This window comes from Canis lupus, chromosome 5 (assembly GCF_011100685.1).
Source record: "Canis lupus familiaris isolate Mischka breed German Shepherd chromosome 5, alternate assembly UU_Cfam_GSD_1.0, whole genome shotgun sequence".
In the NCBI taxonomy this organism is placed as follows: Eukaryota; Metazoa; Chordata; class Mammalia; order Carnivora; family Canidae; genus Canis; species Canis lupus.
In genome coordinates this window covers 3,857,830-3,880,776 of record NC_049226.1, presented here as the reverse complement: position 1 = coordinate 3,880,776, position 22,947 = coordinate 3,857,830, and the positions used below count along the sequence as shown (strand labels likewise).

Sequence of the window (22,947 nt, the reverse complement as noted above, 5' to 3'; positions counted from 1 at the left end):
CGTATGATTATTAGTTAAGGTCTTTCTCGTCTGTATAGAGCTGTGTTGTTGACAATTGGGCTTTTTGCCTTATTTTGTTCTGCTCAAAAGTACTCTTTCCAGAGCTACTGGAGAAGGTGATGGCTTAACACCCGAATCTAGGCGTATCATTCCTCTTTGAAACTCTCCGATGGTTTCCTGTTACCTTTTGGGATAACGTGGAGCTTCTCACAAAGGTAAATGAGCTCCTCCATGACGTGGTTACTGTCCAATACTCCAGCTTTGCCCCTGGCATTTTCCGACGCATATTTTATGCTCTGTCGACGCTAAACCATGTAGATAATAACTTCATCACTGGAGCAGGGGAATGGGTGCTCATGCTCATGCAATTCTCTGAGGTGCCCCACCCCCTCTTGAACCCGCTTGGCCAACCTTGGTCACTTCAAGCCTTGGTTCATGTGTGCTCCCTGCGTCCCACCCTCAGCACCTTTCTGGACTTGGCTACGGGCCCCTAACTCAGCCTCTGCATGTACGTATGTTGCAGAATTCAACAACTGTATGTGGGATTCCGTGTTGTGTCTACGTCTTCTCCTCCTTTGCACCTGCAGCGTGTGGTGTGGCCCGCAGCAGGTGCCTAAATGCCTGCTGTGCTTAACTGTCTCCCCTTTTTCTAGGCTTAGGTTCTCACTAAGTGTGTCCACGGAGACCACTGCCTTACAAGGGTGGTGAATCGGGGATGCGGGACAACAGGTCTGTGAGGTTCCAGGGGCTTCCTGGTAGACTACAGTGTGGACAGCGTCTCTGGGAGCCAGGCCCCCCGGTGGCCCTCCAGGAGAGGCCATGACAGGAAGAGCATAATCATTAAGGAACAACGTCTCTGAACACGATTAAAGCTAACGTCTGTGGTCAGTGAAGGCCCCAGAGGCCAGGGATAAAATGCAGAAGGCCGGAGCCCTGGGCTCAGACAGGGGCTAGGGGAGTGAAACGGCTGTGGAGGGGGGCGGGTGCGATGCTCAGAGAGGCACAGCTGGAAGGAACAGGCACGTTTCCAGAAGGCGCCCCCACTAGGGATGGGAAGTAGGGGATGGAGGGGTTTGACTGGGGCTGCCCAGCAGGGAAGGTCGCTCTTCCGCCCTTGCGCAGGCACATGGCAACCCATGTCTCAGGGCAGAAAGGCACAGGAGTTTGGGCGAAGCAGGGTGACAATGGCTCTCAGTGGCGAAGTCACCTCTCAGCAGAAGCCAGGAGAGGTGACTCCGGCGGGTCTCAGGGATGTGGTCAGGGTGGACTTTGGTAGAGCTGTTGAACTGGTGGCAGCAGTGGGAATAGGTCACCAGGCAGCGGGGCCTGGGCTCCGGGGCCTGGATTGGGGAAGGCAGCTAATTCCAACTGCCATGGAATGCCACTGGGGCGCTGCTGGCGAGTCTGGGGTCCCCCACCTGGGGACAGGATGCAGCATCGCTCTAAGAGCTCTCCGGGGCACAGGGGACGCGCCTCTCACGTGGAGGGTGACAGGCGTCCCGATTTCGGTGATATTCCAGAGGACAGGGAGCCCAATATGTCTTCAAGGAATAGGGTTTGCAGTAGGTTGGTGGGGAGCGGGGCAGAAAGCAAGGCGAAGCCCGCAGGTGGGCACTTCCCGCAGGTGAGCACAGAGGCAGACACCCGGGGGGGTTCGTGGGGTCCCCCGGGGTTCCAGCGGGGTGGGGCCAAAGAAGGCAGGGACCCCCCCCCCTTCCATTGCTGCCTCTCTCGAGCCCTGGGACGCTTCTTGGTCAGGCTGCGAGGCCCCAGAACGGCTTCGCCCCCTTCCAGCACCAGCCCAGGCCGGATTCTCGCTGGGCTTGGCCGTTCGTTCCCCAGGACTTCCCGGAGGTCCCAGGGTCCTCAGGCACCTGTTCAAGGGCTCTGTGACCTTGTCTGTCCTGGAAGTGCTTCCCCATCTCGCGGGGCCCCCAGTCTAGGCTGGGTCCTGTCCTCTTAGGAGCCGCGCACAACAGCTGTCGGTCCTTCTTTGGGGATTTTTTTTCTTTTATTTTGGCTGGTTCTTCAGCGTTTCCTGGGTTCGCTGCCCCAGATGACGGATCTTCCAGAAGAGCCCTCTTCACCTCCTGTACGCTGGCAGGAAAGCAATTTATCACTGCATTTTAAAAAATCCTCATTAAGGCAAATTAAGGCAGCAACGCTGGCAACAGAGGGTTTTCTGAAAAAAAAAATAGCGTTCATGAAATATTTATTAAAACAGCCATTGTAATAAATATTTGAAAACCAGTTATTAACGTTAAATCATATCAGTGTCAAGCATACGTTATACACCGTCTGTTCTGCTAATTGAGTGTCGGGGTCAGACTCTCCGTCTCCTGGCAGGTCAGCTGGGGCGGCGGGTCCGAGCGCTGGGCCCGCGTCCGGAAGCCCGTGCTGAGGACTGCTCTAGAGCCCGATCCCCAGATCCCGCACCCAAGGAGCACCTGCCACGGGCCTCTGCCGCGTCTGGCCCAGCTCCGGGGTGGGGGAGGCGGCTGGGGAGGAGGGAATGTGGCAGGCGGACACGGGCCCCCGACAAGGAGAGCTCCGTGTGCCGGCCTGTGTGGTTTCTTGGGAGAAGAGGATTGCCGCAGTTTAGGAAACGCTCGAGGTCACACGTGGAATAGCCCCAGGCCCAGCCCACTGTGAGTTTTCATCGCACAACTTGGTGTTTTTTTTTTTTGGTTTCTATTTGTTTAGCTTTCCCTTCTTGATAAACATAATGTGTCCATCCCCATGCCTGTCAATGCCCCGGCCGCCCTGTGACACACACGGGGCACCCCCCTCCGTGCCGCTGCCCCCCAACTTCTCCCCTCCGCTCACCTTCTTCATCCTCTGCTGGCAACCGGCCCTTCACCTTGCCACGTGTCCTCTCATTCCCATCTTTACCTCCGGTGGCTATTTATTCGCCTTTTTCTTCACAGCAAAGAAATTTTGAAGAAGAAAACACAAATAATCCACAAGCCTATAATCCAGGACAAACATTGCCACTTGGGCCTCCTCTTTGGGCCTCATGGGAACTGCTGTGGGCTTCCTTTGTCCTGCTGTTCCCTTGGCCTGGAATGCTTTTCCCTCCATCTGAGTGAGTAGCTACCTTCCCCCCTCCTTCAATCCTCTGCTGGGGCGCCACCTCGTAGGGTGACAGCCCTATGATAAGCTTTCACAGCTCCCCATACCTGCTCCCACAGACCTCACCACAGCTGACATTTCTTTCGTTTGGGAGACTAATGGGCCAATGTCTGTGTTTGCAACCAACCGTAAGATCCGTGAGCAGGATTGTATTTTATCCCCTCTTGGAATTCTTACACCAGGCACCGAGCCTGATACACACAGCAAGTGCTCAATAAATATTTGTTGAGCGAATAAAGTAAGGAGGGAATGAATAAGTAGATGTTCCTACGACTCTGTTGCTTCTGGACGAGTTGCGTGAACTCCTACATTTTTGTATCATACAAACACATACTATTTGATACAACTACATTTATGAACCACTATACATAATGTTATTTATTTATGCACAAACACAACCAATAGGCCTGTTCGTGTGCTATCGTTCTGAGTAAGTCAGGCCTCAGAGGCTCAGAGAGGTCAGGTAATTTGTTGAGGGCCACTTAGCTAGTAGAGAGTAGGTCCCAGGCTCACGGACTTCCCATGTCTTCATTCTCTCTCCACCACATCTTGCGGCTCCCTCTGAAGTTTAGTCTGAATATTGTGAACTATTCTAGTGCACAAGCCACAGTGAGCATAAGAGTATGAAGATTAGTTTCCCTGGTGCCAGCATTATCTTCAGCCCCTCCCTGCTCACGTCTATGACCACCGCCGCAGATGGTGTACATCTGGGCCGAAGGTAGGCCCCTGGATCGGAGAAGTGGACCGTTAGTGTACTTTGCACCGTTCACAGCCTATGGGGTCCTTGGAAGCTGGGGGTAGGGATGTCCCTTAAAAGGATTCAGGTTTCTGAGTCCTTAACAGTCCCCACATCTGTAAAGATGCTATCACAGTGTCCCAGCAAACATAATCATAATAAAGCTGTTCAAACCTGATGAGGGGGCAAAGCCAATTATTATTTTTCAATACAATACAAGCTGAAAGATTTGCCAATGGGGCAAGATAATTATCCCAGGAGCTTTTCTGAAGGAATGGAATAAATGTTCATTCTATGAACTATCATCTCATGCAAAGCAAAGCAACAAGATAAATCTTACTGTCAGGATAATAACAGATACAGTAAAATCAATATTGATTATTTGGAGAAAAAGGCAGTAAAAATGTTAAGTTCCAAGACTAAAATTATACTAAAAAGCTGGAGTTTAAATACAGAATATGGCTCAGGAATGCATATAAAGCATTTTCTGAGCACCTTTACTGATAGTTTATTTCCAGTGTCAACATGCTGTGCTTTACGAGAGGATGTGGCTGCACGTCCAGGGTCCTCAGAAGTGGCAGGCAGAGAGCAGTCCCTCTGGTTTGTATTAATTGGGATCTCGTGGGGTCTATAAATCTCTTACCTTTGTCGCTGGCCCTGCCATATTTCTCCATGGCTGTGGGAAGAAGGGTGGAGATCTATGCGTCCTTCACATTGATCTAAGGGGAAAGAAGAAACACAGAGCTGAAACAGCCAGGAAAGAAGTAAAATCAGCTTCTCCGTAACGGGATGTGGAACATCGGGCGAGCCCCTCACTCAGCTTCCTTCTCTGAAGGGGAGGTGTCTTTGCAGCTGCGATGAAGAACCATCTCTCCACGGAGGCTCACAGGCAAGTCAAGGCCGCTGAAGGCCAAGCAGACGTCAAATGCAGGATAATTTAGGGAACGTGGCCTCATGCGGATGAAGCCCACCCACATTAACAACGAGAAAGCCCATTCCAGTTCAGGGAGATGGAGTCTTGTTCCCTAACACCTACCTCCTCCTCTGTGTTTTCTTGACAGTGCGGTTCAGAGGCAGGGAGTCGGGAAAATGAAAAGAGGAAGATAGGACACAGAGACCACATTTGCGGGGGAAGGATAAAGGTGAAACTAGAAGGAGAAGGGAGAGGATGCTTAGATCTTGGGAGACGTCTGCGGGCACCTATGAGTCCTGCCCGCACTTCTAACTAGGCCCCTAACCCGAGGCAAGCAGCCTATTGCTCAGCCTCTCTGGACCCCAGTATCCTCTTCTCTCAAGGAAGGAGGAAGAACAAGAGGACACCCAAGGCATTCTCAACCCCAGAGCCCCGGAGCCTACAATGCTCTGAATCCTGACTCACCTGCTTTTGATACCTTAGTGATGCGCCCTGTTATCAAATCCACTTTTAAGGCTGTAAAGTCAATTTCTGTGAAGATAGTCTGTGCATATGGTAATAAACCGAACAGTAGAGCGTGGCCCCTTCCCCACCGCCTTACTAGGGGCCCTATTCTAGGCCCTCTGGGGCCGGGGCTCTCAGTCTGCGCTGCACTTTTATTCACTCGGGGACTTAAAAACATCTCGGAGCTCCAGCGTCACCCCGCAGGAATGATATCAGAATCTCCGGGGTGGGGCCCAGACATCCATGATTGTGCTGTGGGGTTAAGGTCGAGACCATGTTCCAACCTAGGAAGTGAGCTTAAAGCTAGATTTCTTGATTTACCCATTTTGGTCACTATTAGTTTACTTCTTACACAAATGATGAAAATTTAGGTTATTATTGCTTCTCTTTCTCATACACACATGTCCTGTTAATATTTAAAATTTCATTACTGTTTTCAAAAATGATCCCATTTGGTTGCATTGAAAATTACTTAAATAGACTTAAACCCTTGTATAAAAACAGCACTGCCTTTTGACAGTATTTTTTTTTAATATTCTCTGATTAAGAGGAGGCCACGAATACCCTAACTCTCTATTTTTCCTTTACTTCCCCTTCTATATCATGTTCCTTTCTGTCTTGTTGACAAGGCTGATACATCATTTATATTCTGGTCTGCAGCACAAGAAAGGCTTCTGTTTCTCCCTACACACACACACACACACACACACACACCCCTACATGGGTTTTCTTTAAAAGTTGAAAACTAATAAATAACATTTAAATTATTGTGACCATGAAAAATATTATTCAATCTCTGGCCAAGGAGAGGGCTGAGATTATATTTCCTTCTCTATGGGTGTCCTCTCGAGGAGACTATTCCTCGATTCAAAGTCAAATAGATTCTCTTTTCTCATACCCTATCATTTGCTTAGAATCATGCCTCACTTTACATTGCCTCTTATTTAGAACATGAATATCTGATACAATATTTTTTTCATGAGGAATAATTACCTTTCTCTTGTACCATTGCCTTTGTAGGGGCTTTAAATGTTTTTCAAACTCTCAGTTACACCATCTACCCTCAGAAGTCTCCACTGTTCCCTGCTCACCTCCATCCTGGGGATCCATGCTACTCCAAACTCTGTGCGTGGCTTTTTAGGCTTCACATAGCAGGTGTTACGACATGGCCTCTGCCATTCCCTTAAAGGAGATCCTGTTTCCTGCATCACATTTTCCTCTTCTGGGATTATGGAGTACACTCTCAAACAATTTTCCCCCCAAAGTTGGTTTAGAAGTAAAGTTTTCTAGCCCCTACATTTGTAAGAGTGAGTTTCTACCCTTACAGCTGGTTGATTGTCCAGGTGAGCACTCTGGATTAAAATTCTATTCCCTTCAAACATCGTAAGCATGGCAGGTTGCTAACTAGAAGTAAGGCGGGATGTGGGCCCGATTCTCATACCTGCATAGGCAACTTTATTTTGTTCCTCTGAAAGCTTTCAGAATTCTCTTTTTGTCAGTGAAACATATGTAGATGTAAACTTTTTTTTTAAATCTAAAAACTCATTATTTTTCAACTCTGGAAATTCTCATCTATTGTTTTGTCCACGATTGTCTCTTCCCATTATCCCATTTTCTCTCTTGAAGGCTCACTTTAGCTGGTGTTAGATCTTTTGACCTGCTCCTCCTTACCTCTTACATTTCCCTTTAATTTCTTTGTCTTTGATTTTTTGTTTTATATCTGGGCTATTTTCTTAATTTCGTTTTCGAGTTATAGCTCTTAAAATCTGTCAATTGTATTTTTCACGTTCGTGAGCCCATGCTCGCCGTCCGGTTTTTCTCTTTTTCCTAATGGGGAAAGTATCTTCTCCAATCCATCAGTGATAATGATGATGCGATGGTGACGATGATGAAAGTTCTCTTCTGGTTTTAAAATCATGCCTCATCTTGCAGGTTTTTTGTTTTTCCTGTTTGTTTGTCTAAGCCTTTGTCTTTCCTGCTCCTGGTTCCCCCATGCCAAGCAATCCTTATTTACATAGTGATACTTAAGAGAATAATTGGGAATTCTGACTGTGGGCTCTGGGGCGTAAGAGGCAGACCCCAACAAAGAGTGTCAACGTGCTGAACTAAAAGCCTTCACTTTCTGCAACGTGTTTGACTTCCTCAGCAAACATTTTTATCCTCCTGTATTTTCAGACTGACTTTTCATTCCCTCCCTCCAGGATGCCTGCTCTTTCCCAGCTCAGAACCTCACAGGGTTCCGTGGGGCAGGATGGAGACACCTCACCTCGCAGCTGCCTGCAGGATGCAGGTAATCTTCTGTACCCGCTTCATTATTCAGCTCTGCTTCCTGTCTCTGAGAAATGCATTAAAATGCCTGCTTGTGAATGACACCCCCATATCCAAGCCCCTCTTCTCATAGCTATTCCATATTAGTAATATTTTATTTCTTTTTACACATCTGTACTTATATTTCAATTGTTTTTTTTAGAGGAAACTGGAAGCAAATGAGTGTTGATCTAGTCCACCATTTTAATCCCAGCAGAGTACTTTAAGACATTACATTATTGCTAGAAAAAAGATCCTCGGCTCCAGTTAATCTTTAACTCATCTGAAGTTTTGTTCTGGACAGGACAGCTATCTGGAAAGTAAACATTTTCCGGACTCAATTGTCAGGGATCCAAGCTATGCTACCCTAAGCCAGATAAAACCCAGTCAAGGACTGGCAGTTCCTCTCCTCTGTGATAGGGCACCCCGTGATCCCCGAACCACAGTCCCAGAGAAACATACAGAATCGGACAAAACCTCTAAGATTATCTGTAACAGCCCCTCCTTTAGGAACAAGGAAGCAGCAGCTCAGAGAAACTGACCTGCCCAAACCACACAGCCAACCAACCGGGACCTTCGCTCGTTCCATTGCACTCTGCACGATGACACCCTTCGTTCTAGCTGAATTGGAGTTGATTAAAATCTAATTCAGATCCTGTAACTAGTGGTTAAAAGGCTGCATTTGTCCAGGCACAGCTCAAGAAGTACACATGTGGTCGCATCAGAGAATCACGACTTCTAACAGCTGCTGACATTAAGATACAACTCAAAGTTTTTACGGGCATTCCTGAGGAGACCACATGATGGACTCAAGATGTTGACATGTATGGATTCCCCCCAGTTTCAGCAAGGCATTTTGGGGCCTGGCCTTGAGAAGTCAAGGCCAGCAATGGCTTCAGCAGACCAAAGCAGGGTGATCCAGAGACCTGGCAGGGGCCAGAGGGAGCACAGTTGCAGGGACATGGCCCAGGAGGCCCCTCTGCGAGCGGATGGCTCATCCCTTCACACCAGTACAGACCTAGGGCTCCACATGCCCCAAGTGGTTTTCTCTAAGCCCAAGTGCATTCATGTTATTTACAAAGCAGATCATCCGAATTGCCGGAGACTACATATTTTTTTTCAGTCAAAAAAAAAAATCCAAAACAAAACAAAAAAAGGGGGATAATGAAGCCCAACCCAGACCTGGCTCACATAAAAGCTGATGTAAAAGAGATTTACAGCAGTGTACTGCCGTGCTTTTATGTGAAACTGGGCTTCAGAGGGGGCCCATCCATCTCTGAGGAAGCTGAAGTGAGCGAGATTTAAAAGACGGTCTTTCTTTGTTCCGTAATAGGTTGGACACTTCAGAGTAAAAAGAATCAAAAGGTGTTAAGCATGATATTTATAACGGCAACATTGCACACCTATTTTGGTAATAGACTTTAAGTACTTAAGACATAGAATCATCTTATATTTCATGCGCCAGGCTGTGTCTCTTCCTTTGTAAATTTGTCACATAGGAGTGATGTCAACACTGGGCTCAGATAGATGGTTTTAAACCTGAGAGTTGACGGCCAGGGCCTTCGTTAGCTTGGTGTTCAGAAGGTCTTAAATTCCCAGGATGATTCTAAAGGCATGTAAATGGGTTGTGTTGCAGGAGAGAAGACCACATTCTACACAATGGGAAAAACTCTGAGTAATAATTACAAAGTTTATTTAGCCTTCCAGAAGTTTAGTCTGTATATCACGAGATAGTCAGAAATTGGATATATCCTGAAGGTTTCTCCCAACTCTCTCTTTCTTGTTAATCTTTGAGACAAAGGGAGAATCATCTGTGATCTCTTTTGCAGCAAGGGCATTACCCTACAGGTGGAATGGGACATTTTTGAAGAATTCACGAGGTCCCGTCCTAGGGGTCACCGACCGCTTTGGACACCTCGTGGTCCTCCTGGGTGCCTGGGAGAGGACAGGAGAGTCTGTTGAAGGCAGCAAGGGAAACTGAGAAGTTTGTACTAGCGCGATGAAGCAGGAGGTGAGGCTCTGGGATCGCACGACTGTCATAAAAGAAGCCGAGGAACTTCCTCATTCATGTCTGCTTGAGGAAACGCTGCAGAAACTAGAGGCACGTTATGCTGGATGAGGTGAGAATGTGTTTCAGGGTCACGTAAGGGCGCCCGAGCTTTGCAGGGAAAGTTGAAATGAGAACAATGTCCATATTGAGTGCAAAACAATTAGATGAGACAGTAAGAAGACACAAAGAGACATACGGGGAGGAAAAGTTGATTAATTTCCCCACTTCTGGTGTGAAAAGTTCATCACCTGAAAAGCCAAGAGTGCATTGAATAACTAGGTAATAATGCATTTCACTGTCATGATGGCTCCCTTAATTCATTCCTCCCCCACACACCCCTTAGGTTCCTGTCTCCGGTTATAATATCAATGTATATTTTTTGGTGCCTCTTTGGTCCCAGAGGTGTTGGGGTTTTGTTGTTATTGTTGCTGTTGCTTAATGATCTCCCTGCAAGGGTCAGTGGCAAGTTCTCACTGTTAAAAAGGGAATAAGAAGGTAACACAGATGATAAAAATAGACTCTCCTGGGCCTGTGCTGTCTCACTGACTGGAGCAGGCCAACCTAAGAGCACCACGGTGATCTCGAGGGTCTCGTGGCCCCACGTTCCAAGAGGAAATAGGAGTTAATATTTTTAAAAATTTTCTGTAAGAATCTTCAGTGCACCAAACTTTTGGAGTCCCATAAGAACCCTCAAATGTATATTCATAAATATATGTGTACTTAAAATTTTGCATGCGTTTCATACCATCTTCCCTCCTTGTCAGTCATGGATCCAATAATAGTAGTAAGTATAAGAACAACGTATGCTACTATATACGGTCCTATCCTCTTTTTCTGGAAGATTTCCGAGTAGACAAGAGAGCTGTTAGCCTACCCGTTATGCATATTTCTCTCCAGGGCGAACTAAGACCCAGATGCTCATAACACCAAACTAAGCACATGCGTGGCCATTACCTGGATTTTGTTCAGTGAGGACAGCCCCGCACCTAAAGAACATAAAATATTTTGATCTCATCTTGTCCGGTTTCAGGCCTGAATTTTTCACTCGAGTCACGCTCAGGGCTCACCCTCATTAGCTAATGACTCATCTCTGTTTTGCTCTGTGCTGCGTAGATGAGCTCCTGCTTAGGGTGGGCACCCCCCACCCCCCGCCCGGTCTCCCGGAAGGCTCCATGTACACTCTGCAGTGTAAACGACAGGGGGAATTTCATTAGAGCAATAGAATTTAATTATCCGTTTTTAGAATTGAGCGAGGATGCAAGGCTAACAGCTCGGCACTCGCCAGAAGCGCCGGGGGACCATCTTCTCTGAAGATAAGTGTGTGCGGTTGTGTTCAGAGCCTGCGTTTTCATGTTCCTTCTGCAAACCTACAGAGACTCTGCTCCATTCCCCACTGCCAAGCTCACTTCAAACCCTGCTGGGTACTGAGCCTGAATCCTAGGCAGAGAATCCCAAACATTAGATCTCTCAAAAGTTTTTATTTTGATCATGTTTCCATTTATCTTGTTTTTGTCACTTACTCTTTTATCCTCAGTCCCACATATGCCCAGGTCGGTTTATTGCCTTCTCCCATCACCGAGTTCCATTTCTCTTTGAGTTATTTTTTACAGTTGGATTAGGTAGTTTTGGGGGGGGAGGGAGTAGAATCATTTCGGGTTTGCCCCTGTTTGAACTTACTTTGTGCCTCCGCGCCTCCCACTGAACGGGTGGGAAGACGTGCAGGATCTGACACTCAGGAAACTCAGTCCTCCAGTCGCTGGGGAGCCGAGATTGGTCCCCGAGCAATGGTGCCACCCTCGAAAACCTCTCCTCCCGACTGCCTCGATGATGTGTGCAAGTGCGCACGGAGTGAATGACACATGATATGTAGGCGCAAGGGCGTTTCAATGTGAGGAAGCATGTTCCGATTTTCTCAGTTTACTCATTTCTCCCTGACATTCGGTTTACCTATCGGGCAAGCCTCTGTGATGTTCCCGGACAAAGGGAAAAGGAAGAGCCTTGAAGTTGGCAGAGTCCCCTTTGAACATACCCTCCTCTCCCTTCTGACAGTTGAGAGAACTCTTGACTTTAGAGCTCAAAGCCCTGAGCCCCCTCCCCGACCCCAGATTTGGCTGTCTCACTTCCTAATTGGCGCACCCACTTGGGTGTCTACAGCTCTCTCCGTGGAACATTTCTCAGCGTCTCGATGCCCCCATCTTTCCTGTCTTTGTAGATGATTGCATCACTGATTTAGTTGCTGGAGCAACTCTATTTAATTGCTTAAGTGAGGACTTCTCCTTGCTTCCTCTTTTTTCTTAATTGCATCACCCCAAACACAAATCTAACAGTGAGTCCTATCAACTCTACTTCAAAATGACATCCCAAATCTGTCTTTTCTCACACTCTAGTCTCGGGTCCCATAAACTTTTATTGGACTTTTGCATGAGCCTCTCATCTCTCCCTCGCTCTGTCATCTACCTATCAATCATTTACCTAATTTTAAAATAGGGAACAAGAGATCAGTTTTTCACAGTTTAATAAATCGTAAAAGGGCATAAGGAAGAAGTGCCCCTCATAAGACTGTACCGCATCTATTCACTAGCCTATAAGCAGCATCAAATAAAACAGCAACACAAATAACAACTTTTGGGCCAAATCATATGCAATTGCTGATGTTTAAAAATTATTTTGACCTCCAAAATGATAATTGCATATGCTTTGACCTATTAGCAGTTTCTTATAACCACTTTTAGGTAATTTGCAACGTATTTACATACAAATCCCAACAAAGTCTCGTTTGTACCCTGCCCCCCATTTTACATAAAAGCGCAGCATCCTTTACAATCTGGTTTGCATCAGCTTCTTTTTCATTTAATAATATATCTTAGAGATATTTTGTTAATCTTAAATTTTAAAAAATCTTTTTTTTTTTTTTAAAAACAACAGTTGAGCAGTCGCATTATATGCAAAGAGCATTATCACTCCACTTCCTTTGCTATTAATGGACAGTTCGGCTGGTTCCAGTATTTTGCTGTGACACCACGCTGTCTTCAGTGAATAACCTTGCACACTCATTGCTTTGTAAGCACTAAACTCCTAGCTGAGCTCTTTGCTGTCACTCTTCCCTTCCTCCCAACCATTCTCTCACAACCAAGGTGATCTTTTAAAAACATAATTCAAATTACGCTAGCCTAATGCTTAAGATCTACCCATGACTCCCCGTCACATTCAGAATAAAAGCTCCAATGTCGTGACAGGCCTACATGGTCCCACGTGATTCAGTTTCAGCCAATCTCCATCCCTCTCCTGTGCTGCTCTCTCTCTCCAGTGTCACCAAACTTTAGCCTTCTTTGTGTTCCTCAAATATGCCAAGCTTATTCTACATTGTAGAGCCTTTGCTCTGATACCCTAGCATATCCTCTTCTGGATCTCCACACTGCTGTTTCTCTGCCATTTAGGCTGTAGCTTAGATGCAGTGGTACCCTGGCAAATGTTTGACAGCCTGCTCACTCTCTGGAAGAAAGAAGCCATGATTTGTAGCATTTGCCAATTTGTGTAGATATTTTGCCATGGCCTACTTAAAGCTACCAATGTAATGTCAAACAGCTCCCCAAATAGCGGAAATCTTAACAATCTGTTCTTTTGAATGGTGGCCGGCTCCAGCAAACAGTGCTTTAAATACTGCTTTTCCTGAATACCTAATTTGAACCAGGCCCCAATCACTATTAATTGGTTTCTTTCAATTTTTTTCTTATTTTAACCGTATCACTGTCAACCGAATCTTTTGTTGTTCATTTACTTATTTAACTATCGAATGATTCCTGGCCCTTCCCACCGGACATGTAACACACACACACACACACACACACACACACACACACACACACTCCTGAGGTTTAGGAAAGCAGGGACCTTGTCTGTCCTTTTCAAGACTTCTCTTTGCTTAGATTGGTATCTGGAAAATAATAGGAACTCAGAAAATGTTTGTAGAATGAATATGTGAGTTGAATGGATTTTAATCACCAATTAATTTCCCAGTGAAATTTTGACTCTAGGGCACCTGGTAGCTCCGGGGTTGAGCATCTGCCTTTGGCTCAGGTCGTGATCCCGGAGTCCAGGGACTGAGGTCCGCATCAGCCTGCTTCTCCCTCTGCTGTGTCTCTGCCTCTCTGTGTCCCTCATGAATAAATAAATTAAATCTTAAAAAAAGAAAAAAAGAAATTTTGACTCTAAATCTTTAAACATTGTTCTTCCTCTTTTACATCTGAATACATTCTAAAAACCGGATATGACTCTTAAAGGCCAGACACATTTAAAATTTCTTGGTATGTGGCAACCATTTCTTTGATTGCTTAAATTGCAAATCTCTCTGTGCTGATTCCATGTGGCCTACACAGCTTCTCTCTACTACACTCCATGGACTGTGGGTCTGCTCAGTTATTTCCCCCTGCCAAAAGCCATATTGGTTTTCATTTCTGTACCTCTGCATATATTTATTTACCTCTTTTTAGTGTTTCTTCATTCTCCTCTTTACTAATATCAGTTCTCCAAAGTCCAATTCAAATCCTGCTTCAAGGACACCTGGATGGCTCAGTGGTTGAGCGTCTGCCTTCTGCTCAGGGCGTGATCTCGGGGTCCTGGGATCGAGTCCCACATCAGTCTCCCCACAGGGAGCCTGCTTCTCCCTTGGCCTGTGTCTCTGGGTCCCTCTCTCTGTGTCTCTCATGAATAAATAAACAAAATCTTTAAAAAACAAACACATCTTACTTCCTGCTTGAAGATTTCTCCTTGCTCTTCAACCCATAGGGCTATTTCCCTTTTCTGAACTTCTATGGTATCCATAGTTGAGAATATCTCAACACTTGACCTTAAAAAGAGTGTTCATGTTAAATATGGATAGTATACTTTGGTGATATTAGCCAATAATACTAACTTTTTAGGGGTTATATAGAATGTCTTTATTTTTGGAAGACGCATGTTTGAAGTATTTAAGAATGGAGCGTCATAACGTTTATAATTTACTTGCAAATGATTTTTGATATGGCAGGAGAGAGGAAGAGAGAGAGAATGGAAGGAAAATGTTAATAATTGGTGCATCTAGATGGGGAGTATGTAGGTGTTTATTATTATATTATTCTTTCATTATTTCTATACACTTGAAATTTTCAAAATAAAATTGAGAGAGAAGTGATGCCTGAGATATACCTACTAGGGTCTAAGACATATAGCTGCCTGTCCCTCACGCATGAAGTATCTGTTGATCCTGACTCAGTAGGTGAAGGAGTTTAGGTCTAGGTAGAGATATTTTTATAAACTTCCTCAGATGATTCTGATGTGTAGTGTTTTAGGTCAGGTTTCCTAGAAGCCAGGTGCAAGACAGTTTTCTTCCAGAAGAGCCCGCTCAGTGGTGCTGATTGAAGACTTCTGCAATTCAGAACCACAGGAAGGAAAACTAATGGGGAGGGGCTGAGATCAGAAGAGAAGAGCAGCTCTCCAAGCTAAGTCTGCCGGCTAGCAGCCTCAGGATGGACGCGCTCTCACCACCACAGGGACTCGTGTGTTGGGGTGTGGGATGGGTCTGTCTCCTGATGACTTCTGGCTGGTTTCCCACATACGTCTGCTCACCACCACGTTGGCCAATCCTGGGGCCCCCTTCACCTGAAAGTCCATGTCCCGTACCTGGGTCCCCGTCTGTGTTCGCCGAGTCAGCAGATTGCACAGCCTCGAGTTGGGATACATAGAAAAGAAGAGCTTAAAGTGACCATATCTATGAAATAGTGGCAAGAAACAAAAACAAAACAAAACAAAACAAAAAACCACCCAAAAAGCTACAAACCCAGAGCTCTCAGCCGAAGGTTGGAGGTTAATCCTGGAAAGCCCAGCCAGGGCGCGTGGAAGCAGACAGAATAGAGGTCCTCTAAACTTCCTTCCCAACTCTAAGGGTCTACAATACTAGATCTCAAGACAAAGAATATGTTTGATCCCAATCTGTAAAATAAATTTGCGAAAGGTCCTATATTTATTTCTTTATGGATTATGTATGTACTATTGTACTAATGTGTTATTTGTATTATAAAACTCATACGTACGTACTTTCAAAGGGTGGCATCAAAATATAAATTAGACAAGCTAATGTTTCCTTGTGGTCCCTGTCAGGTAAGCATACACACCTCCCTCGAGACGTAAACTTTTCGTGTGGGTACCACTGTGATAGTCACAATACTTCCCTTCCCTGCTCCCCTAATACTACTCTGTGGGACCGAAGATTTAGACAACCCACGACATCCAGGCGGGTAGTCTGCGGAGCCACTCAGAGTGAGGGGCTTTGGAGTCAGAGACACCCAGGTGGCCCTGGCGATTTTTAGTGACATGACCTCACACTGGTTACACTTAATTTATTGAGACTCACATTTTTCACTCATAAAATAGATCCAATTATAATAATGGTCCCCAATTTACAAGGTTATTGGGGCAAATGGAGATGAAGCATGGGAAGCTCTTAGTATCATGCTTGGCACATAATAAGGATACAGTTAAAGGCAACTGGAATTGAGATTTTAAAATTAATATATGCTTCTTCCTGTCAACCACCTCCTTCCCCAGCATACAGTTAATTGGTACTCGGGCTGGAAGATCCAAGCATCTCAAGAGCACTAAAGCTCACAGCTATGAAGCTGGTTTGTGCCTGGACTCAGGCACCTGCTGCTTCCTCCTGAAAAGTGCCTTCCAGTGTGGCCTCATCCTTCCGGGGCATCTTCACGGAACTCAATGTCATGGAGAAGGGAGAAGGAAACCTTCCCACCGTAAGAGGCCCAGGGACACACAGAGGGAGAAAGAGGGCCTCTGCTTTGGGACAGGACTTGAGGAGTGCCACCTGCCTCCATGGCTCCCACCCAGATGCTTTTTCCTTCTTCCTGAAGAGGGAAGTGGCTCCCTACCACCATCTCTTTCTTTCTGTTTTGGAGTACACAGCATATTACAATTTTTTTCCTGGATTTTTTTCCTAGCCAAGCTTAAAAAAAAAAAAAAAAAAAAAAAGGAGGTGGAACTGGAATCTGCCTTTTTGTATTAGCTGTGTAACATCGGGGAGATTATTCCTCTGAGTATCAATTTATTCATCTGGAAAGTGGGGATAGAAATCAGCATAAAAATGGTGGTGGAAGAAGAAGTGCTTGGTATCTCTTTCCACACCTATGTAAAAGATTACTTTTGGTTCTTCCTCGGAGGGGAAATGGTTGGATAAAATGGCGAAAAAGAAAACAGAAACTCTATTTTGCTGATCCACGCCTCTGTAGATCTTATCATTGAGAGAGAGAGAGAGAACACAGGATAGACTAAGGCACCCAAGCGCACAGGAGAGGGAAGGAGAGAGAGAAGGAGGGAGGGCGCTCTTGGTATTTGAGTAAGCAGGCTTCAGAATCGGAGGGAGCAAAATGAAGGGTGAGGAATTTAACTATTATAATTCTGATCTATTGCACCATCTAAAAAAGACATCTATTTGAACTCCTGTACAAGCAGCAATTACCTGGAAAATAAATGTAATAAGAATCTCCTAAGTTGGCAGTAAAATTAGCATCGCTGAATTTTAATTAATAGTCCAGCATGGAAGGAATATACTTCCCCGTAGATGAAAAGAATGGCCTTAACCATGGAGCAAGCTCACAAATCAGTGCTTTCCGTAGATACTTTTTTCTCTCTTAGTTGCCTGGAGATTTTTTGCACCCTGGTATCAATGGGAACTCTCCCAAAGAAATCATATTGATCATTAGCCTCGTCTGTGGGCCTCAGTTTCCTCATTTGTAAATGATAGAAGCGTGGATAGGGAAGACCTGGACCCATGATCTTTGGGGTCCCTATAGCTTCAACGCTCTTTGTGTTTTGATCTGGACCCATGCTGTTTCTGTGTCTCTCTGTTTTCCTTTTTAAACGTCACTATAACTGGGGCTCCTGGGTGGCCCAGTGGGTTAAGTGTCTGATTCTTGATCTCAGTTCAGATCTTGATCTCAGGGTTGTGAGTTCAAGCCCCACTCTGGGTTCCACACATGACCCTAATAATAACAATGATGACAGTAGCAACAGGGTGGGGGGGGAGGTGTTATGAAGAACCCAGAACGTGCCACGTGCTGGCTGAAGAGCTTTATAAGTATTATAAGTCGTAGTCATCACAGCATTCCTTTGAGGCAGGTATTATCTGTATGTCTATTTTATAGGTGAGGTGACAAACGCTTAGCAAAACCTAGTCCAAGGCCAACCAGCTGGGCACCAAATGACGATGGGTGGTGTTGCGATGATAAAAATTACCTGAAGTTATATTAGAAATCCTAGATTGCTTTTGAGAGTCAGAGAAATGTCCTGCTTCTGGGACTCTCAGCCTTATCAAGGCCAAGTCTCTCATAAGATTTACCAACCCCCCTCCCGTCTCATTCCCCCGTGGATTCCCTTTCCCCAGTCCCATCAAACACAGTGCAACTATTTTCTTATTCTAGAACTCTGGACATTTTGAGATCACCTTTGGTTTTTTTCCTCTTCTTCATTCTTCATAGCCAAGCATTCATTAAATTCTGTTCTTTCATTACTTAATTAATTCAGTGATAATGTGTCAGATACTGTATGAGAAACTTAATAATAATAGCTCCTTAATTTATATAGTGCTTCAGAGTTTTCAAAGGCATCCACGTGCATTATCTTATTTAATCCTCCCAGCGGTCCCTGAAATAGATGGTCGGTATTTTATGGATGAAAAGGCGGAAGCTCAGAAATGGCTCCCATGAGGCAGAGCTATAATGGAGCCCAGGCATCACTCAGAGTTTAAAGTCCAGTGCTCCCTGCAACGTGGTTCTCCTCAGTGTGTCCTAGAGTTCTATTTCATTCTTCGTTGCCTCAGTTTCTATCAAAGCTAAGCCCACAACAGCTCACCTCTGCTTTCTACAATAGCCCGGGGGTGGGCATCCTTGGTTTCCATCCTATTTCAACCCAGATTTAAACTTGACCTTGTTTTCGAACCTACGGTGGGCTCCATGTGGGCTTGGATGGAGGTTATAGGCCCTTGAGGAGTTGATCAGCGTTCTCCATCATCTGTCCTTATTCTACATTTGCACACACATGCCCCGAGTTTCTCTCTTATCGTGTGGATCTCCCTCCGGTGTCCAAATACATTAGGCCCATCCACTGAAGTTGTTGTTAACGTATGTGCTTCTCAGCATATCTGGTTCATCTTTATATCCTGGGCACTTGACTCTTAGTCATGCACCTGACGAGCATTCCACACATTGAATAAATGGTTGCCACCTTTGCATTCTATCTTTATCGCTAGCACTAAAAACCTCAATTCTTTTTTAAAATATTTATTTACTTATTTTTGGGGGGGAGGGGTGGGCAGAGGGAGCAGGAGAGAGAATCTCAAGCAGACTCCCCGTTGAGCATTGGAGCCCTACATGGGGCTTGATGCCATGACCCTGAGATCATGACCTGAGCTGAAACCCAGAGTCAGACATAAAAGCCTCAATTCTTACAGGCCCACCTGCATCACCCTGGGGTACTCCTAAATTCTGGTTAGTACTCACTTTATGTCTTTGCTATCAAAGTGTGGACCTACAGGGTAAGCATCATCTGGGACAGAGCTTGTGAAAGTGCAGAATTGCAGAGAATCTCATATTAAGATCTACATTTTAACAAGATTCTCGGTGATTGGTGTGTACAGTAGGTCCTGAGAAGCACTGAACTAAAGTCTCTGGTCATGATGTGATGGGCCACACAGAGGTTTTAATTCATAAAAGCCTCATTTCAATCCCAGCTGTGCCACTTACTAGTCATACGACCTCAAACAAGCTTGTAAAATTCTTTGGGTCTCTGTTTCCTGATACATTAAATCATTAAATGAGGATCATAATAAGCCACCAACCATGAACAAGACATTCTATATGCATCCGTACTAATGATCACAAACTCTTGCATCTCGGTTATTCTTGATCCCATTTTGGAACTGAGGAAAGTGAGCCTGCGTCCTGCTGGCCAGGTACCATGCAATGCATTAGCTGGCGGAGTTGCAATTCAAACCTAATCTATTCGACGATAAATGCCATTTTCACTCCTCTCCACCATTCTGTTTTCTCTATTATCAGGTTAGATCACATATTGTGAAGATCGAAGAAGATTCAGGGTGTTCTGTTCTTTGTGCCCTTGTAGAGCTGCATAGACACTTTATTAGTCATTAATCGTATTACTAGTTTGAATTGTTCTCTAATTGCCTTAAATATTTTACTTTGTTTCCTTGCAGTTAATAGCGCGCTTCCTTATCGCTTGGGTATTTGACGAATTTGAGGTAACGCTCCTTGCTGCAAACAAGAACTATCAAATGTACACGGAATGTACATGTGGATGCTTGCACGAGCTGATTAGTGACGAGCAGAGATGAAATGAAAGGAGGCAGAAAATAAGGAAGAAGAAGATAAATTGGCATTTGATTTATCTGGAGGACGGGAAAGTGTGAAAGAAAATTGATTAGAAGTAGGGCTGGGAACGTAAAAAAGATGAACCTGCAGCATTTTAGATTATTCAAAAAGGAAGTTAGAGAGAATTCTTGAGAATGTCTTAGGCTGAAAACTTAGGACAGGGAACTGGCCATTGGGTTTTAGATATGGATTCCTATCAGCTGCAGAATATATATATATATTAGGAATTGGGACTTTCTCATGCTCTGCTGTTTGTCCTTTTTTGTAAGTTAATGTATCATTCACCCATCACTGCTGCTGGGGGAGTTTAAAATGTGAAGAATAGTAGGGTGATCAAAGCAAGACCTTCCCAACATCGAGAAAGTAGACAGAGTAGGTGTTGTCCCTGGAAGTCGCAGCATGCTTTGTACTAGCACCGAATGCATCCACCGTCACCGTGGACCATCCCCCTGCCTTGGCGAACGAAGTGGCCACCACTGTGCTGGCCTTCAGGAGGGGCCTAACTGCCCATCTTCTGCGTGCCCCCTTCTGGGGGCCTCTGTTCTCAGCCATCGGAGAAACTAAGGCAGCATATCCAATTTCTGCTAGTGCAGGGAGATTTAGAACCTGGGAAGAGAGGGGATCTTAATCCCCTTGGGGTGCCCGGAACTACTTTAGATTTTAACCTCAACCCAAGATATGGGTGGGTCTAGACAACTGCGGAGAAAGAATTTCTTCAGGAATGGAAGCCGAGGGAGAGTTCTGACTCGTTTCAACAGCCGAAGCCCTGTGGAATGAAGGAGAGAACCCAGACTGTCCCGAGCTGGGGCAAGCTGCCCCATATGCCCACACCACGAACCTATAATTTGAGCCTATAATTTGCAGATGTGTATCTTGTCAGTGTGCTCAGGCACCTCACGCTGTTCCTAACTGGGTCAACTTCTCTTTCCCCCCCTAAGAGGAGAATAAGGGAAAGAACTAGACTCCAAATTTCAGTTGAAGCAGCAAGGCAGTGTCCCGTACTTCGGTTTCGGGAGTAACTCCATATCATCTTACACCTCCCATAATAATCCACTCGAGGGCTGGCACCAGAGAATTGAAATATGCTTAGAAAAAATACTGACCTGAGAATCAAAACATTTTTTTTCCCAAGCCTCCAACTTTGTCATTTCATCGCAATAGGTTCTATAAATATACGTAACCTTCACCTACAGGAAGGAATGGTAATACCTTTCACGGATATCAAAATTAAGTATCAGGTCTGAGAAAAATGTTTGTGACTGATGATTTACCCATTTGCTTCATGTTACTATACTGTTTGAAACCTGATTTATACGTGAAAACTTTATTTATTTATTTATTTTATTAAAGACTTTATTTATTCATGAGAGACAGAGAGGGAGAAAGAGAGGCAGAGACACAGGCAGAGGGAGAAGCAGGCTCCATACAGGGAGCCCGATGTGGGACTTGATCCCAGGATCCCAGGACGATGCCCTGGGCCGAAGGCAGGTGCTAAACCACTGAGCCACCCAGGGATCCCTATACGTGAAAACTTTAAACATCAGTTATAAGAACTTGCCGAATGCTTACTGTGTGCCAGGCACGGCTCTAAAAATATTATATATGTGTTGTCTAATCCATGCAATCCTCACCTTTGTGAGGTAGAGACTATTTGTTGTTCACATGTCTCAGATGAATAAATTAAGGCCTAAAGAAATGAACTGACCTCAAGATAATACTGTTGCTGGATGGATAATACAGAGCTGGAACTAGAAGTTCCATCTGTCTCTCTAAAAAGCCTGGACCATTTTGGCCTTTCGACTTCAGCATCACGAGGGGCAAATGGTTGGCATCCCTAAAACCTATGTATCTGATTTATAATAATGTGAGGGAGGAGGAGGCTAAGGCTCTTCCGTACAGGGACTCAGTTAAATTTGAATTTCAAATGAACAATGAATAATTTTTCGACATAAGTATATCTCAAATAAAATTAAGAGCATAGTTATACTCAAATTTTTTTGTGTGTGTTTTGATTTGCTAACTGTGACAACCCTGTTCTATGATGACATCAGTCTCAGATTTGTTTAGAACCTCCTAGAACCTGACCCTATGATTTGGTCTTGGGCTTAGCTGGGATCCAGTGAGTGTTTCTGGAAGTGAAAGGGGGATGCAGGCCAGGGGAGTGCCCAGGGCATCTCTGCCCTGGGCCCTCGCTCCACCAAGCCTGGACAGGCTGCGGCTCCCCTCGTCCGCGGGGCCATGTGAGACCTGCAGGTTTTCCCAGCCCCTGGCAGCAGCACCCCTTCTGTGACTGGGCCTTGGAGCAGGAGGCACGGGGGTCGTTGCCGTGTAAGAGCGTGCTGTTTCCAGGAACCAGAGGTTTGGACGGAACAGCGGCAGCGTAGCGGGGGAATGTCCCAGGACTGCCTGGAAGAGCGAGGGGTGTGCAGGGAATTTACATGTAAAGACTGAAAAACAATTCATCCAGAGCCAATTTCAGCTCAGACCAGGGGGAAAATTGCTGTTCAAATTGGTATTTCCATTGCCAGGTTTATTGACAAAATGAAATAAAAAAGCCTCTTTGTTTTATGAATTTGCTGTCGATTACAAAGAAGGGGGGAGGAGGGAGACTTCTTCTCCCCCGTTGGTGGCACCCTGGGCTGTGACAGGCCTCCTCCTTTCAAACAAGTAAAAATGGTTATGGCGGAGCCAGAGCACAGCCCGGCTCCACGAAGATCACCGCGACTCGGGGGCTTCGGGTGGAATCTGTCATCTGTGCACACGTCAGTGAGCACTTCCCTCCCTCCCGGAGGCTGGAAGCCGCCTGCCCTCATTTTAGAACCCAGGAAGAAGGATCCAGATGACTTGGATCTGGTGACTTGCCCAAGGTCACAGG

At 45.5% G+C, this 22,947-nt stretch overlaps 1 protein-coding gene and 1 long non-coding RNA gene across 7 annotated transcripts; both read left to right on the top strand.

Moving 5' to 3' along the window:
* The first annotated feature begins 610 nt into the window (after nucleotides 1-610).
* LOC111095778 lies at nucleotides 611-22,575 on the top strand. Of its 6 annotated transcripts, none has more exons than XR_005359040.1 (4): nucleotides 617-884; nucleotides 7,487-7,575; nucleotides 9,422-9,712; nucleotides 19,898-22,572. XR_005359040.1 is itself a non-coding variant. In XM_038535620.1 (3 exons), the coding sequence occupies exons 1-3, from the start codon at nucleotides 1,050-1,052 to the stop codon at nucleotides 19,930-19,932; spliced, it is 699 nt and encodes a 232-aa protein (XP_038391548.1). In that variant the 5' UTR covers nucleotides 1,040-1,049; the 3' UTR covers nucleotides 19,933-22,575. The 6 variants fall into 6 exon arrangements, 3 of the variants coding, with proteins under 3 accessions (XP_038391548.1, XP_038391547.1, XP_038391549.1); XR_005359038.1 differs by lacking the exon at nucleotides 617-884 and adding an exon at nucleotides 1,042-1,624 and having other exon boundaries at nucleotides 19,898-22,574; XR_005359041.1 differs by lacking the exons at nucleotides 9,422-9,712; nucleotides 19,898-22,572 and adding an exon at nucleotides 8,091-8,377 and having other exon boundaries at nucleotides 611-884.
* On the top strand, nucleotides 2,566-4,995 carry LOC111095779. The gene is made up of 4 exons (XR_005359042.1): nucleotides 2,566-3,085; nucleotides 3,729-3,850; nucleotides 4,376-4,468; nucleotides 4,593-4,995. It is a non-coding gene; the product is annotated as an uncharacterized LOC111095779 (long non-coding RNA).
* Nucleotides 22,576-22,947: the final 372 nt, after the last annotated feature.